At 50.5% G+C, this 13,480-nt stretch overlaps 2 protein-coding genes and 1 long non-coding RNA gene across 7 annotated transcripts in view; 2 read left to right on the forward strand and 1 right to left on the reverse strand.

Annotated features, from left to right (window-relative positions):
• The window catches only part of LUZP1 (leucine zipper protein 1), a 243,265-nt gene that overhangs the window by 136,830 nt on the left and 92,955 nt on the right, over window positions 1-13,480 (reverse strand). For 3 of the 5 annotated variants that reach the window (XM_081817703.1, XM_081817702.1, XM_081817704.1), the window contains 3 exons: window positions 8,764-11,954; window positions 5,331-7,218; window positions 3,324-5,297 (listed from right to left, as the gene is read on the reverse strand). In XM_081817703.1, the coding sequence (XP_081673829.1) occupies window positions 7,063-7,218; window positions 8,764-11,835 (3,228 nt within the window). In that variant the 5' untranslated portion in view covers window positions 11,836-11,954 and the 3' untranslated portion in view covers window positions 3,324-5,297; window positions 5,331-7,062. Of the gene's footprint in view, window positions 1-3,323; window positions 5,298-5,330; window positions 7,219-8,763; window positions 11,955-13,480 lie in introns of those variants that run through there. The other 2 variants (XM_081817705.1, XM_081817706.1) reach the window with 2 other exon arrangements.
• On the forward strand, window positions 7-1,952 carry LOC145721198 (uncharacterized). The gene is made up of 2 exons (XR_014144714.1): window positions 7-623; window positions 1,466-1,952. It is a non-coding gene; the product is annotated as an uncharacterized LOC145721198 (long non-coding RNA).
• The window catches only part of LOC102745157 (actin-related protein 2/3 complex subunit 3-like), a 1,391-nt gene continuing 1,083 nt past the window's right edge, over window positions 13,173-13,480 (forward strand). Inside the window, exon 1 of the mRNA XM_081817714.1 lies at window positions 13,173-13,471. Coding sequence (XP_081673840.1) covers window positions 13,272-13,471 — 200 coding nt within the window. The 5' untranslated portion in view covers window positions 13,173-13,271. The remainder of the gene's footprint in view (window positions 13,472-13,480) is intronic.

Here is a 13,480-nt window from a genome sequence, read left to right on the forward strand (position 1 = left end):
GCCCAGCACACAGGCTGGGGGATTGAGAAAGCTATTTGCTGCATATCCCTGCTGGTCTCATCCATCGTATCTGCGTTGCGGAGTCCTCCCACTCCTGCCTTTTAGACAAAGTGGTCAGACTCCCTCATGGAAGAATCACTTGGTACTTTGTTCTTTAGGCCCACTGAAAGAAACCCTGTAGATCCTTATGATTCCTTTGAAAGAAGGTATATTAATGCTTCATGTGAATTAATGAGAGAATAAAGGTTAAGTCCTGCGTGGATCTATAGATTTCCTAGGCAGGGCAATGTGGAAGCTTCCCTGGAAGCCATTTGTTGTGTGTTTTAAAGCAGAAGCATTCATCACTTGACTAACTCATGTCTCTTGCCTCTTTACTGCTCTGTTGTATCCCCACCCACCACAGCTTTTCTACCTTTCAGAGAGGACTGGTTTGTTCTCTGCCCTATAGTAACTTCTGCTCATGCTTTTTCCTTTAGCCCAAGGAGACTGTGGTATCTCGCTGGCGTGCTGATCCCTGGGCCCGGGGCTCCTATTCATATGTAGCTGCAGGATCATCTGGAAATGACTATGATTTAATGGCTCAGCCAATCACTCCTGGCCCCTCAATTCCAGGTGCTCCACAGGTGAGAAACTGGCAAACTACCTGGGCTTATTTGGGAAAAGGCCATATCCCAGGCTTTCGGGGTAAACACCACGCCACAGTTTTGGGTTTGTTTTGTTTTGTTTTTTTGCCGGGGGCTGGTGGTTAGATTTTAGTTGTTCTGTCCTTGGACCCTTCCAGATAACCAAGAGCAGAGTAAAAGGGAGGAACAGTATTATTTGTATCTGATTTCTCGGATTCTGGTTCTGTAAATCTAGGCAGTCCATATTCAGAATGGTAAACCAATTACTTTTTCCTTATTCAAACTTTTTCCCCTAAAAAACGAAAAACATTTTTAGTTGCACCCCATTTTGTAATGGTTCATGGGATGTCAGTCACTAGAGGTCTCCAGGACATGCCCGTCCTTATCTAGATGATGCCAGACCCTGCTCCAGAGCTCAGGACCCTGTGAACCAGCTCTGGAGCTGAGAAGCAAAGGTGTTCCTAAGTAAGAACAAATGCTGGATTCTTTGTGGTACAGAGTAGTCAGGAACCCCTCTGCCCCAGGAGGTACTATAGGAGGTAAAGGAAGCCCTAGAACCAGTTATCCCCCAGCATTCAATGATAAATAAGAACAGATGCAGTTATGCATCACCCTAGGACTAAGGCTGGCTTGGCTGAGTTTTATTGTCGCATTTCTACTTTGGTCATTTCTGGGAGAATGCCCACTGATGAGGGAGATCCTTTTTGGTAGAATGATGGTCTGTGATCGGCAGGGCAGCCTTCAAAGGCCAATAAGAATTTGGCAGTTCAGACACAACAAAAATAAAAGTTACTACGTGCAACCTGCTGATTCTTCTCTCAATTTTTTTTCCCCTGAAATAGCCAATTCCACGACTCTTCTTTGCTGGAGAACATACAATCCGTAACTACCCAGCCACTGTCCATGGCGCTCTGCTGAGTGGGCTGCGAGAAGCAGGAAGGATTGCAGACCAGTTCCTGGGGGCCATGTACACCCTGCCTCGCCAGGCCACACCAGGCGTCCCTGCACAGCAGTCCCCAAGCATGTGAGACTGATGGGTTCTGAGGGAAGCAATGTGCAAGTCTTTTGCTGTGTAAGCAGAGCTTTTATAGCAATACTGGATCTCACTGAGAAACTCACTCTGGCATCTGGGCTCCAATCAGCTGTTGGAACTCATGCTGCCAGGTGTGGCCTCCTTTGAGGGACTTAGCGCTAGAGAGGCAGTTGTCCGTTAGTGCGGAAGTCGGTGTTCTTCCTAAAGACTGAGGTAAGCAAGCCTCGTGAGAGGACATCTTAGTCTCTTGGTGTGTGGTTTTTTATATTTTAAAAATAAAGCTTCATATAAAATTCTTTTTTGTTGTTTCCCCTTTAGATTTATATTAACAGGTTGCTGTGCCTTTGGAAATGCCAGTTTTATCCATGTTTAAATAAGGAGGATGTTTATATAAAGGCAAAAAGCGGTTTGGTCTGAAGATAGGGTTGAGGGGAACTCCACAGAAGCAATGGGCTACCTGATCGGTGGGACTAGAGCGTTCCCCATTGGGACTGTGGGGTGACTGTATGCCAAGAGGGTGAAGCTACAGGTCAAGCATATGGATATTAGAGGTGACTTGGAATTTTTAAGATAAAACAAGGCACAGAGTTTGGGTGGGTCTCCGGCAGACCATTCAGGCTTTACTCCCCAGGTTCCCTCCATGGGTATGTGCTAACTTTCCACTTTTGTCCAACTCGTGGTATAAAAGTTTTAGGAAGTGTTACATAAGGAGATGCTCAAGGGTTTAGTGACTTAGCTGTTGTTACTTTTTTATTGCTGCTAACAGATTACTGCAGCAGGCTCTGAGGGAAGATTCCATTTCCTTGCCTTTTTAGCTTCTAGTGGCTGTATTTCTTGGCTTGTGGCCCCTCCCTCCACCTTCAGAGCTCATTACTCCAATCTCTGCTTTTCTTGTTCTGTAGTCCTGTCTCCCTCATACAAGGATACTTGTGATTTCATTTAAGGCCCACCCAGATCATCTCCCCATTTCAAAATCCTTACTCATGTCTGCGAAGTCCCTTTTGCCATATAAGGTAAAAACATTTTTACAAGAAGGGAACAGTAACTGTTCCTTCTCAAGGGCTCCTAACAGACAGTGTTACTATAAATGCACGTACATAATCTGTTTGCTTTTACTTGTGTGAGTCAATTCTTCCCTATAATGAGCCTAAATGAGGTTTATTCTTAGTAAGATTTGAGGGACATTAAATCGGTGGGCTAACGATATGATGGAGGTGGAGAGGGCTTTCCCCTAGGCTTCGAGTAACAGCGATGGGGCACATCTGCACACCAGGAGTGAGGGGTATAAAGGTAAGAACAGCGCGGTGGGAAGCATACGGACTTTGGACTGTGACCTGTATTTGAATCGCAGTTCTGCCATTCACACGGTTACCTCAGGTGGGTGATGCGGTGTTAGGTGGTTTTTCTAAGTAAACGGCATAGGCACGTTGAGACCGATCACTTTCCATGTGTGACAACAGACCAGCCTAAAACTAGGAATCCTAGCAGCTGTTTCATTGCTGCATTTAAGTCATGTGGGTGCTAGGCGTGTCCTCTTCCATGCCCCAGCATGTTTCCAGTCCTTACAGCATCACTAAGTAGTTGGTTCTTTGACATAAGACCCAGTGAGATGCACGAGCTGTCTCAGATGACAACAAAAATATGGCATCAGTGACTCACACACAGCGCACGTGGAAACTAGGGAGCTTTATTGGTTACATATCGTGCTGCAGAGCCAACAGACAGCATTCGAGCCAGAGGATACATGCAGACAGGCAGCTTCCACTACACACATGCACCCAAGGAGCCCCGAGTCACTGCTCGTGGCTTCGCCCTGGTTTCCAGCAACAGGGTCCGGCCTCCTTGGTCCCATGCTTGGAGCAGGACTGTAGAAGCTGCTGCACCTAGACTCCAAGGGGCAGGGGTGAGACCAGAGCACCTGCGTGAACGAGCAGAGGTGGACTGACCGAGACCAAGGCCCGCCAGCAAAGGGGCCTCTGATGCATTAACAGTTTTTTGAGGGCTACTTCCCCAGCCCTCCCAATCTTTAAAATACAAAAAAATAGACTTTATTCTCTTAAAAATACATTCCATTCAGTACATGTTCTGAGCTGTGAAGCAGCAGGAAAATAGGGCCCCTTTCCTATGATGTTAGGTGTGAGGCTTTGAGGAGAACCCTGTGCCCCACCCGGGGTAGTCAAAAGATAATCCCTAAAAGCAGCTCTTCCCAAAGCAGTCTTGTCAGAGTAACAACAAGCCCCGCCTCAACAGATACGACTAGGGACCCAGCAGCTGGGTCCCCGTTCCTTTACTGGGAAGGGGTAGCACTTGGCACGAACCCACTACACGTAAAGCACTAAAACTGCCCCAGAATGCCAGGTCCAAGCTCAAGAGAGACCCTCCCCACACCCACTGAGGGGGGAGGAGGAATGTGCTTGCCTGTGATGGAGGCTGGAGTCCTGGGCCCCACTGCAGGTCCCTTCAGCCCGCATGCTTTCATTGCCAAGTAAAAGAAAACAGCCAGGGCTTCTTTGCCCGCCGCCCCTTGCAGCTTTCTCGGGGTGGGGGGGTGTTGAGTACCAGAGTGGTGAGGGTCCGGCCTCTGGCATTCAGCCCTTGCATACTTGCTCCCCGGGCTCCCGGGGCACCCTCCCACAGCCAGCCACCTGCCAGCGAGCGGGAGCTGGAGCCGCACTGCAGCGGAGGCTTGTCCTAACAGCAGGTCTGTTGGCTGGGGCGGTGGGGGTAGCTGGTCGACTGGACAGCTGTTTCGTTACCAGGTCTCCCCTTTTTGTGGAAGTTTCCCCCAGGACCCTAACGGTGAGGTCCAGATGGTCACACACACAGGCTGCTTTTCAGAAAGGTGCCTTCAAACTTCGGAATTTGCGAGCCAGCCTTGCCAGCCATTTGAAACCCAGAGGAACTGAGCCTCCAGCCTTCATTTGCTATTACAAATGGTATCTTATGCAATGCTGAGGACATTTAAAAATAAAATCTATTTTGCAGTGGTTCTAGAAAGTATGCCGATTAAGGAAACACAGTATTTATCCTGAAATAATGGTTACAATCAAACCCTATTGCACTCAGAGTTTAAGATCGCAGCCCCCAGCAAGAGGGCACCACCACTGTCCCTCCTCCACAGACCTTTTGGGGAGTGGCAGGTGTCGGTGCTGCTGCAATGTGGAAAGATCCAGACTTTGGCACCAGGAGCTACAGCACCAGAATCCAGGGCTCCAGCGCCCAAAGACATGAATTATTGGCAAAATCTTTGTAGGCATGGCTTGGCACCCTTTTGTTTCCACCAGCAGAGAAGAGCCACAGACTTAGTTTCCTGTAACCTCAGTTGACCACCAGAGGTCTGTTTTCCTTTGGACTCTCAAGGTTGCCAACCAGTGAAGAAGGGCAGGGAGGCTACAGGTGAGAGGTTGCAGCCTTGGGCCAGCTAGTTTCTGGGCAGTGACCCAGGGGAAGCAGCAGGAAGAGATTTTGAAAACAACATCTTAAACTGAGCCTCTGAGGCAGCATTGTAAGGAAAGAGAGGCTAGACAGCAATGCCCTTAGACTGGCAACACTCCAGAAAATGGAAGTCGGCGCAAAACTTTCCTGTCCCCGAAAGGATCCAGGGTCGCCAAGTCTGATGGCAGACACGGGCGCCATGAGCGCTGGTTCCCATACTGAGTGCAGACAGGGAAGACCAGTCGCAAGGCACAGCAACACAAGATGGCCAGCTGGTGTCCCGAAAGCCAGGGGACGCTGTGTGCCAAGTGGGCAAGGCTGGCACCAGAAGGGCTACAGAAGCCAGCTGACCTAATCCCTCCTCTCACAGACTAGAAAAACGAGGCCAACCGAGCTTCGCGGGGTTCATCCTCATGATGTTAAAACATGGAAAAAATAAGGTCCAGAAAAACAAGGCAGGGGGTAACCTCTTCCCCGAACCATCTGGATGCTACCTTCCAAAAGCATCAGCCCCCACAGGACAGTATAACCAGAATCCTCGCAGAATGCCAGATTTGGGACCCTTAGAGACCATTTCAAAGAATTCATTTTATAGATAAGGGAACTGAGGCCCCAAGAGGACAGTGACTTGGCCAAAGTCACACAGCAAAGCCATGAAGAAAATTCAGCTTTCCTGACCCCTAGTTACGCTCTCTTTCACTATGAAGGAACAGTGTCTGCACCATTACAAGCCTCTGAAAAGGGATCCCTTCTTTGAACTGAGTGTTCTACGAAAAGCAGTGCCAAGAATATATGGTTCTTTGTAACCGCGCCCCCTCCCACCCCCGTGACTGGTACAAGGAAACTAATCAATTTTTATTTATGCGGCTTCCTGAAAGGTTTGCTGCATTTTGCATTTGTACAAACCTGGGGCCTCGGTAGGCATTTATTACCTTTCCTCCAGTGAAGTCCTCCTCATGATAGTTCGCAGACACCGACGGCCCACCTCTGGAGGAACGCACCAGCTTGGTAAAGTGCCATACCTCCTCCGTGGGGGGAAGGAAGAGGGACAAAGTCCATGCCTTTCACGGAAGTATTGCTCTGTGCAGTGACTGGGGAAATGCTTCTTTCTGCCCATTTTCCCCCTTGCTGGGCACTTGCTAGAAGGCAGAGCACGCTGGGCCAGGCCCAGTTTAGTCCGGGAGAATTCCAAAGGCTGGAAACAATGGAGTCGGCCTGAAGTCTCCAGCCGAGGGAGAGGAGCGGGCAGGCCCAGCAGCATTTTTGGTGCCCAGGAAAGGAGATGCGTGAGGCTTGTGCGCTTCCAGGTGCCTTTGGAAGGTGAGCTGAGAGCCAGGAGCCAGGGGGTGGCGGGAATGACATCAGTCCAGTAGGTGGGTACCCGTGTGCTCTACCCCCAGGAAACCATCATCAGCCAGGGGGCCATGTCAGAGAAGCTTCAGCCTAAAGGTTGGTCCCACAGTCCCTCAGAGGCAGCACAGACCTGCTGCTGCCCAAGTCTGAGGGACACCCCCAGGTGGCGCGGACGGCTGCTGGGTCTCAGCGGGTACTTAGGCCCCTAGAGCAAACAAGGAGTGAACTGGAAGAAACTAAGCGCTGAAGGGGCGCCCTCTGACCCACCAAGGAGCGGAGAAGGGCTTTCGGCTGCTGTTGTGTGATGAGGATACAAGGGGTTTCTATAGCTTTCCCCATTTGGGGGCCAGAGGGGCCATCTGACCTGGGGACAGGGACAAGGAGAGAGGACTCATGCATCGGGGAAGGCTGGGCCTGGGTGACTTATGTCCAGCTTGTAGTTTCTGATCCCCTCTGGCCAACTGGCAAAATGACCTGAGCCACAGCCTGGTCTGCCGTCTCTCCCAGCCAAGGCCTGGCGTCCAGCCTGGTTAACTGGCCCGGCATCCTTCATAGGGCAGGAAGGCAGGAGAGCGGAGAAGCGGGAGCAGAGGAGACGGCAGACCTCACCCAGCAGGCTCAGTTGTCCTCGGCGCAGGGCCTGGCTGGCCGTAACCGCTCCTCGGCCCGGGCTCGCCCCGGCTCTGATGGCCCTGGCTTCGCAGGCAGCTCACACCGCTCCAGGGAGTTGTGCGGTCGCCTGTGGACACCGAGTGCACAGTCATCCCCTTCCTCCTGTGCCAGAAAGGACAGAAGTGAGCTGTGGAAGACAACAGCGAGGGACAAGACACACTCACTCCCTACCCCAGGGGTCCTCTCCAGCCTGGCAGAGGGAGGTACAGTGTAGACAAGACCAGAGCACAATGGCAGAGATTTGCTTTGGTCTGAGGACAGGCCAATTTAAACGTTCCTTAGAAACTAGGATAGACTACACCCCCAAGCTGCTGGGGCTCGTAGGGCAGGACCGGGCCTGGAATGGGGGCACAGGGCCGGCCCCATAAGCAGGTGCCCAGCAGTCCTTGCATTCTGCATGTGCAGGCTGCATGCTTCTTGGGGTGAGCCATTTCCCTGCTTGGGGAGCAAGTAAGTATCCTGAAAGGGAAGCCGGACCAGGCTTTTCCTACTTCCCACTTAAAAACTACCAAAAAGCCAGGTCCCTTCCCTTTCAGGTCCTATACCTATCCCACTTCCTCTCTCTCCTCTCCAAAGCTTCAGGGACCTAAACACCCCCCCCCCCCCGCCCTTCACTCTTCTACCAGAATTCTGCCTTTTCCATGTTCTCATTGGTCCTTCGAGCAAATGCAGATCAAAGAACACAAGTATGAGTGAGGAAATCAGGCTGGCAGGATAGAAAGTGCTGGATTCAGAAACAGGAATCTTAGATTCAAATCTTAGCTCTTCCAGTAATTCCCTCGGGTGGCCTTAGGTAAGGCACTTTGTGTTGCTGACCCTCCGTTTCTAGATCTAAAAAATGGGGATAATACCTGCCCGCAGGGCTCTTGGAGAGACTGAGATGGTAGGGAAGTGCTTTGTCAGATGTTGAGTACCCTGTGAGGACTTACAGGACATTTCAAGTTAATGCACCGTCACCTGCCTTTTAAAAAGAAGGAAACAATGTCTAAGTCCAAAATGTCCTGCATCCTCGTAGGCTCCGTATCTAAAAGACACTCCCAGAGGCTTCCCGTTCACGCCCCTGACGCTCTGACCTTCAAATGAGGTGGTGGTTATGGATTTATCTATCCTGTAATGAGCCTACTGTACCAGCCCTGCCCTCAGACAGAAGATGCAATGACTCAGACAGCTGTCTGGGGCAAAAGAAGAGTGACACGTGGGCACAAAGCGTATCAGGGAGGCCCAGGCTAAGCCCTCGCTCTCATTCCCCACATGCCAGCAGCCGGCTGAGCCCTGCTGTGGGGACCCTTTCCCGGGCTCTCCTCTCTGGGGTGCTTTAAGGGGACTTCCTTTGGCACTCTGGCAAACCCAGAGAATGGAGGCCAGATCTCTCTTCTTTTCGTGTGGCCTTCATATACAGAAGAGACAAAACCAGGAAAAGGGTTCTGGAAAGTCATGCTGCCCTCTGCCAAAATACCTTCTCTTCAACATCCTTCATTCTTCTTCAAGGCCAAACCCACATGATTTTCAGCAGTTCTCTGGGCAACCCAGTTCTACCCAGTATTTCCCAGCCCCATCATTCTGAGTCACACTGGCCAGAGAAAAGGCAAGTGGAAGGAGGGGAGGGAGAGAGGCAGGGGTGGGGGAGAGGGAGAGCAGGGGGCTCACCGCGCCTGCCGAGTGGTTCCAGGCTGCCGCGGTGGCTGCGTCTCCTGCCCGATTCCGACGAGTGAGCACCTCGGACACGGTGAGGCTACTGTGGCTCCTTCTGGAGACAAGCTCAGGGGTGTCCCCTGAATTTCCTGCCCTCTGAGTGCCCTGCTCGCAAAGGTACAACCTGGGCTGTCCGAGGTCTGAACAGTCTGTGGCAGCCCTCTGGGTGTAGGCGTTGGGAGCTTCCACGTTTCTGCCTCCTCGAGCTGGGGGGTCTTCTAAAGAGTTCAAGTCTCGCCGACTCTTCCAGGCGTTCCGCAAGGTAACATGCCTGGCGTCCGCAGAGCCCGCTTCTGAAGGGGCACCATGGCTTTTCCACCTGATTGTCTCCGCTGGGGGTGCGTGGCTATTTCTCTCCACGGGCTCTGAGGGCTTGATTATAATGCTGCTCCGAGAGACCACTGTTTCTGGCCTGTTCTTCAGGGGCCCATCTCCCGTTCTTTCAGCTTCCGGGAGCTGCAGGGCGATGTCATGTTTGTGAATGGAGAGCTCCAAGGGGGCGCTGACGTGGTTGCTACCTGATGGGAGCTCTGCTGGCCCAAGCTGGATGTTGCTGGTGGACGTGTGCCTCTCCCGCGGGGCATCACCTGGGGCGGACCGAGGGCTGGGGCTGTCGGAGGGGTAGATGGTTATGCTGCTTGTGACCTTGTTTGGCCCTGGTCTGGAGGTGGATTTCTGCTTCTCCGTGGTGGCCTCGGTTCCAGATCCTCCCATGATTTTTTTCACATCCTTATCAATGATGACAGGTTTGATGATGGCCCTGGACCGCAAGGCCTCTCTGGGGCTGAAGGGCCGCTGGCTTGTCGCCCCAGCACCGTTGGCATCTGGGAACTCCACGGCATTGGCGGAGGCTCGGACAGGTTTCACAGATTCATTTTCTGTCCCAACATCTTTATCAGTCTCAAACAGGGAGGTTCTAAGTCCCCCTCGGGATTTGGCTTTTTCCCTAGAGTTGGGTTGGTGTTTGGGCTCTGGCTCCGGAGTGATGGTTGTGTTTACCAACTTGGCAGTCACGAGAGAGGTTACGTCCACGTCGTCATCTGAGTCTGGCTTCTCTCTGCCACTGGATTTGATGACTCGGCACCTCAGGGCCTCGTGCGGACTGCTGTCCTCCATCACAGCAGCTACGGGTTGATCGATGCCTTCTTTATTTGGGGTTGAAAAGCCCTGAAGGATGTTCTCTTGGCTTCTGGAGCTATAAGGATACTTTGATAAAAGTGGAGGCTTGGAATTTGGGGAACCGGTATCAGCCTCCTGGCCACTGGCAGCCTTTTTGCCCTTGCAGAGCCCTTCTGAGGAAGATCTTCGAGATGAGGCCAGGGACCCAATCCCCTTAGGACTGCCACAGTCTGCAGCCTGATTTAACGGACTTCCACTGCTGGGTACCTGCCCCCTCTTGCCAAAGAGGGCCTCCATGGAGGTGTCAGAAGCCTTGTCAGCTCTACCCAGTATGTCACTGGGAACAGATCCATGGGTGGTGGTATTGTCACTAAATGTTCGTGTTGTCTTCTCCACTTTTCCCTTCAACCCACTCTCGGTACCTGGCTTGGGAGTACCCTTCCAAGCTTTACTGTGCTCCTGAGCAGCTGGTGGGTAGCGGCTGAGCACTGAAGGCTGCTCCCGGGGCCTCCTCCCTTCACTCTGAGAAGAGCCTGACGCATACCGATCTTCAGCTCTCCTTGTCTCCTGAGTCCCACTGTCTGCAGCCACCCCTACGTTGGAAGCTTTGGCTGCCCTCCTATTAGTGAAACTGGGAGAGGAGACCTGCCTGTTGCCCAGAGAATAGTTTTCACTGTTGAGCACAAACTCCCTGTTTCGATGCCTCTCCCGCTTATGCTGAGGGGACAGTTCCCGGGGCGTGTGCTTGGACACAGGAGCCTCACTCCCATGGCCTCTGAACTTAGTCCTCTCGTGCCTGCCTTTGCTGGACAGGAAGGCCTCGTCCCCTGCCACCTCCCCATTCTCTAACTCTTTCTGTTTCTTGATTTGTAGCTTTATCTCCTCCAGTTGGCTGGCTAAGAGTTTGTTTTTATTTTGTTCACTTAGGTAATTATCCTGAAGATCATTATTTTTGGCCCTCATTTTCTTAAGTTCTTCTTCCAAAAATTCAAAATGTTTGATTTGTGTCTTAAGTTTCTCAATCTCTTGGTTAAGGTCTTTAACTTTATTGTCTTCCTGATTTCGGTTCTTTTCATTTTCGGATTTGTTTCTTGTCTCGTTCTCTACCTGCTTTAGATAATCCAGAGTGCCCTTCCTTCTTGATTCTTTGCATGGCAGTGTGTTGGAGATCCCGTCCTCAATCCGTAGGTCATTCCTTTCCAGAAGATTAGAAGCATTCCTTGTATAATCTCGGTTCATTTTTTTGTTCTGCTCCAGTTTCTGAGTGAGCTCTTTTATCAGTTTCTCATTTTCTTTCTCCTTTTCATTCAAGTATTTTCTCTCACTTACAAAGCTCAGAGTTAATGATTTCAGCTTTTCTAACTCTGACACTAAACTCTGCTCAGTTTTATCCAGGCGGTCCTCGGAAGATTCCAGTTCTTTCACTTTGACCCTGAGCATTTCCAGCTCAGAGGAGATCTTCTTTGTCAGGTTTCTCTCCTCATTCAGACTCAGACAGAGTTGGGTACAATCATTCTTACTCCTGCCAAAGGCCTCCTCCAGCTTCTCCAGTTCAGCCATTCGTTTCTGAAGCCGTTCAATCTCTGATTTCAGCTCCCGGGTGAGGTTTTCTTCCTCTTCAAGCTTCTCCTTCATCAGCTGACACAGGTCCTCCGCTCTCTTAATTTCCTCATCTTTGCCTTCGATTCTCAGCACTCGCTGGCGCAGCACTTCAATCTCCGCCAGCATGCTGGAGTTGCTGCCTTCTGCCTGAATCACCTTGTCCTGGAGATCCAGGAGCTCATCCTCTGCTTTCTGGAGGTTTTTTGTGGCTTCCTCCAACTCATCGAGACGGCGGCTTAGACTCTGTAACTTAAACCGCAGGTGGCGGCCGGAGGCGGTATCCTTGTAGTTTGTAAATTCAGCCATGTCTACTGCCAGCCGGTGTGGGCTCCTAGAGGCATCCAGTTCCACTCGAGGGGATGAGAAATGGTTACCTTTCTCTTGGCATCCACAATCTTCTTTGGCAGCTGGAGACCATTATCAGTCTATAGAAGGAAAGCAGAAAGCATGTCAGGCAGCAGATCTAACATCTGTACTTCAGCTCCCAGTTGTTCTAATTCTTGTGCCTACAACATAGCAGGTGCTCAAATGTGTTGAATGAAATGAATTTTATTTATTTATTTATTTATTTTTAAAGATTTTATTTATTTATTTGACAGAGAGACACACAGCGAGAGAGGGAACACAAGCAGGGGGAGTGGGAGTGCTTCCCGCAGAGCAGGGAGCCCGATGCGGGGCTCAATCCCAGGACCCTGGGATCATGACCTGAGCTGAAGGCAGATGCCCAATGACTGAGCCACCCAGGCGACCCGAATGAAATGAATTTTAATAATCCTGCAGGAAAACACTGGTGCTTTATACTGAGGTGATTATCTAGTTTCATCCTAATGAAGAATTCTACAGTGGCCACATGGCAAAAATACACAGAGGAATGCCTCATTTCTCATCTTCACCATGTGCCACCTACATAATCTCAGGAGTATCCTTACGTTTCTGCAAATCATTAAGTAAACAGCTTCAGTTCTACTGAGTTGTAAAATGGGTATAATGACCCCTACCATATCTCTCCCCATTACTGTTCTGAGATAATGCAGAGGAAGCTCTTGGTAACAAAGCAGTAAATAATCATAAGATTATTAAGAGCTATGACAGCTTCAGGGAAAGAAACAGATCAGTGAAAAAGAAAATCACCTCACTGGCATTAGGGAGATAATAGGACCTAGGCTCCATGAAGGGAGAAAGAAAGGGTTATACCCCTAGAGAATTTATAATTTTGGGTGTGCCTTCACTTGAGTTCTGAGTTCAAGTTTACACTGCCTTGAGTGGTCTGGTATCAACCTGTCCTCACTGAGAATCTAACCTAAAATGGTCTCAGCCTGGTAAAATCCCTGGGAAACCTACCAGAGGTAAACAAAAAATACTCTGGAGAGATACACTCTCTACCCAGGTCACACAAGAGTCCCACAGATAAAGTCCTGCTGAACCTTGGGTTGACAATTCTAAATTACAAAACACATAAGGAGGGGCGCCTGGGTGGCTCAGTCAGTTAAGCATCTGCCTTCGGCTCAGGTCATGATCCCAGGCCCCTGGGATCAAGCCCCGCATCAGGCTCCCTGCTCAGTGGGGAGCCTGCTTCTCTCTCTCCGTCTGCCTGCCACTCACGCTCTCTGTCTCTCTCTCAAATAAACAAAATCTTAAAAAATAAAATAAAATAAGGACCACTCGGCCCGGGCCCCCGGACCGGAAGCGCCGCGCTTGAACCCCAACCTCCTCGTCTATCTTGAAACACCAGCGCCGCCAAGATGCCGGCTTACCACTCTTCTCTCATGGACCCTGACACCAAACTCATTGGAAACATGGCACTGTTGCCTATCAGAAGTCAGTTCAAAGGACCTGCCCCTAGAGAGACAAAAGATACAGATATTGTGGATGAAGCCATCTATTATTTTAAGGCCAATGTCTTCTTCAAAAACTATGAGATTAAGAATGAAGCTGATAGAACCTTGATATA

This window comes from Leptonychotes weddellii, chromosome 4 (genome assembly GCF_054177405.1).
Source record: "Leptonychotes weddellii isolate Sample4059 chromosome 4, ASM5417740v2, whole genome shotgun sequence".
In the NCBI taxonomy this organism is placed as follows: Eukaryota; Metazoa; Chordata; class Mammalia; order Carnivora; family Phocidae; genus Leptonychotes; species Leptonychotes weddellii.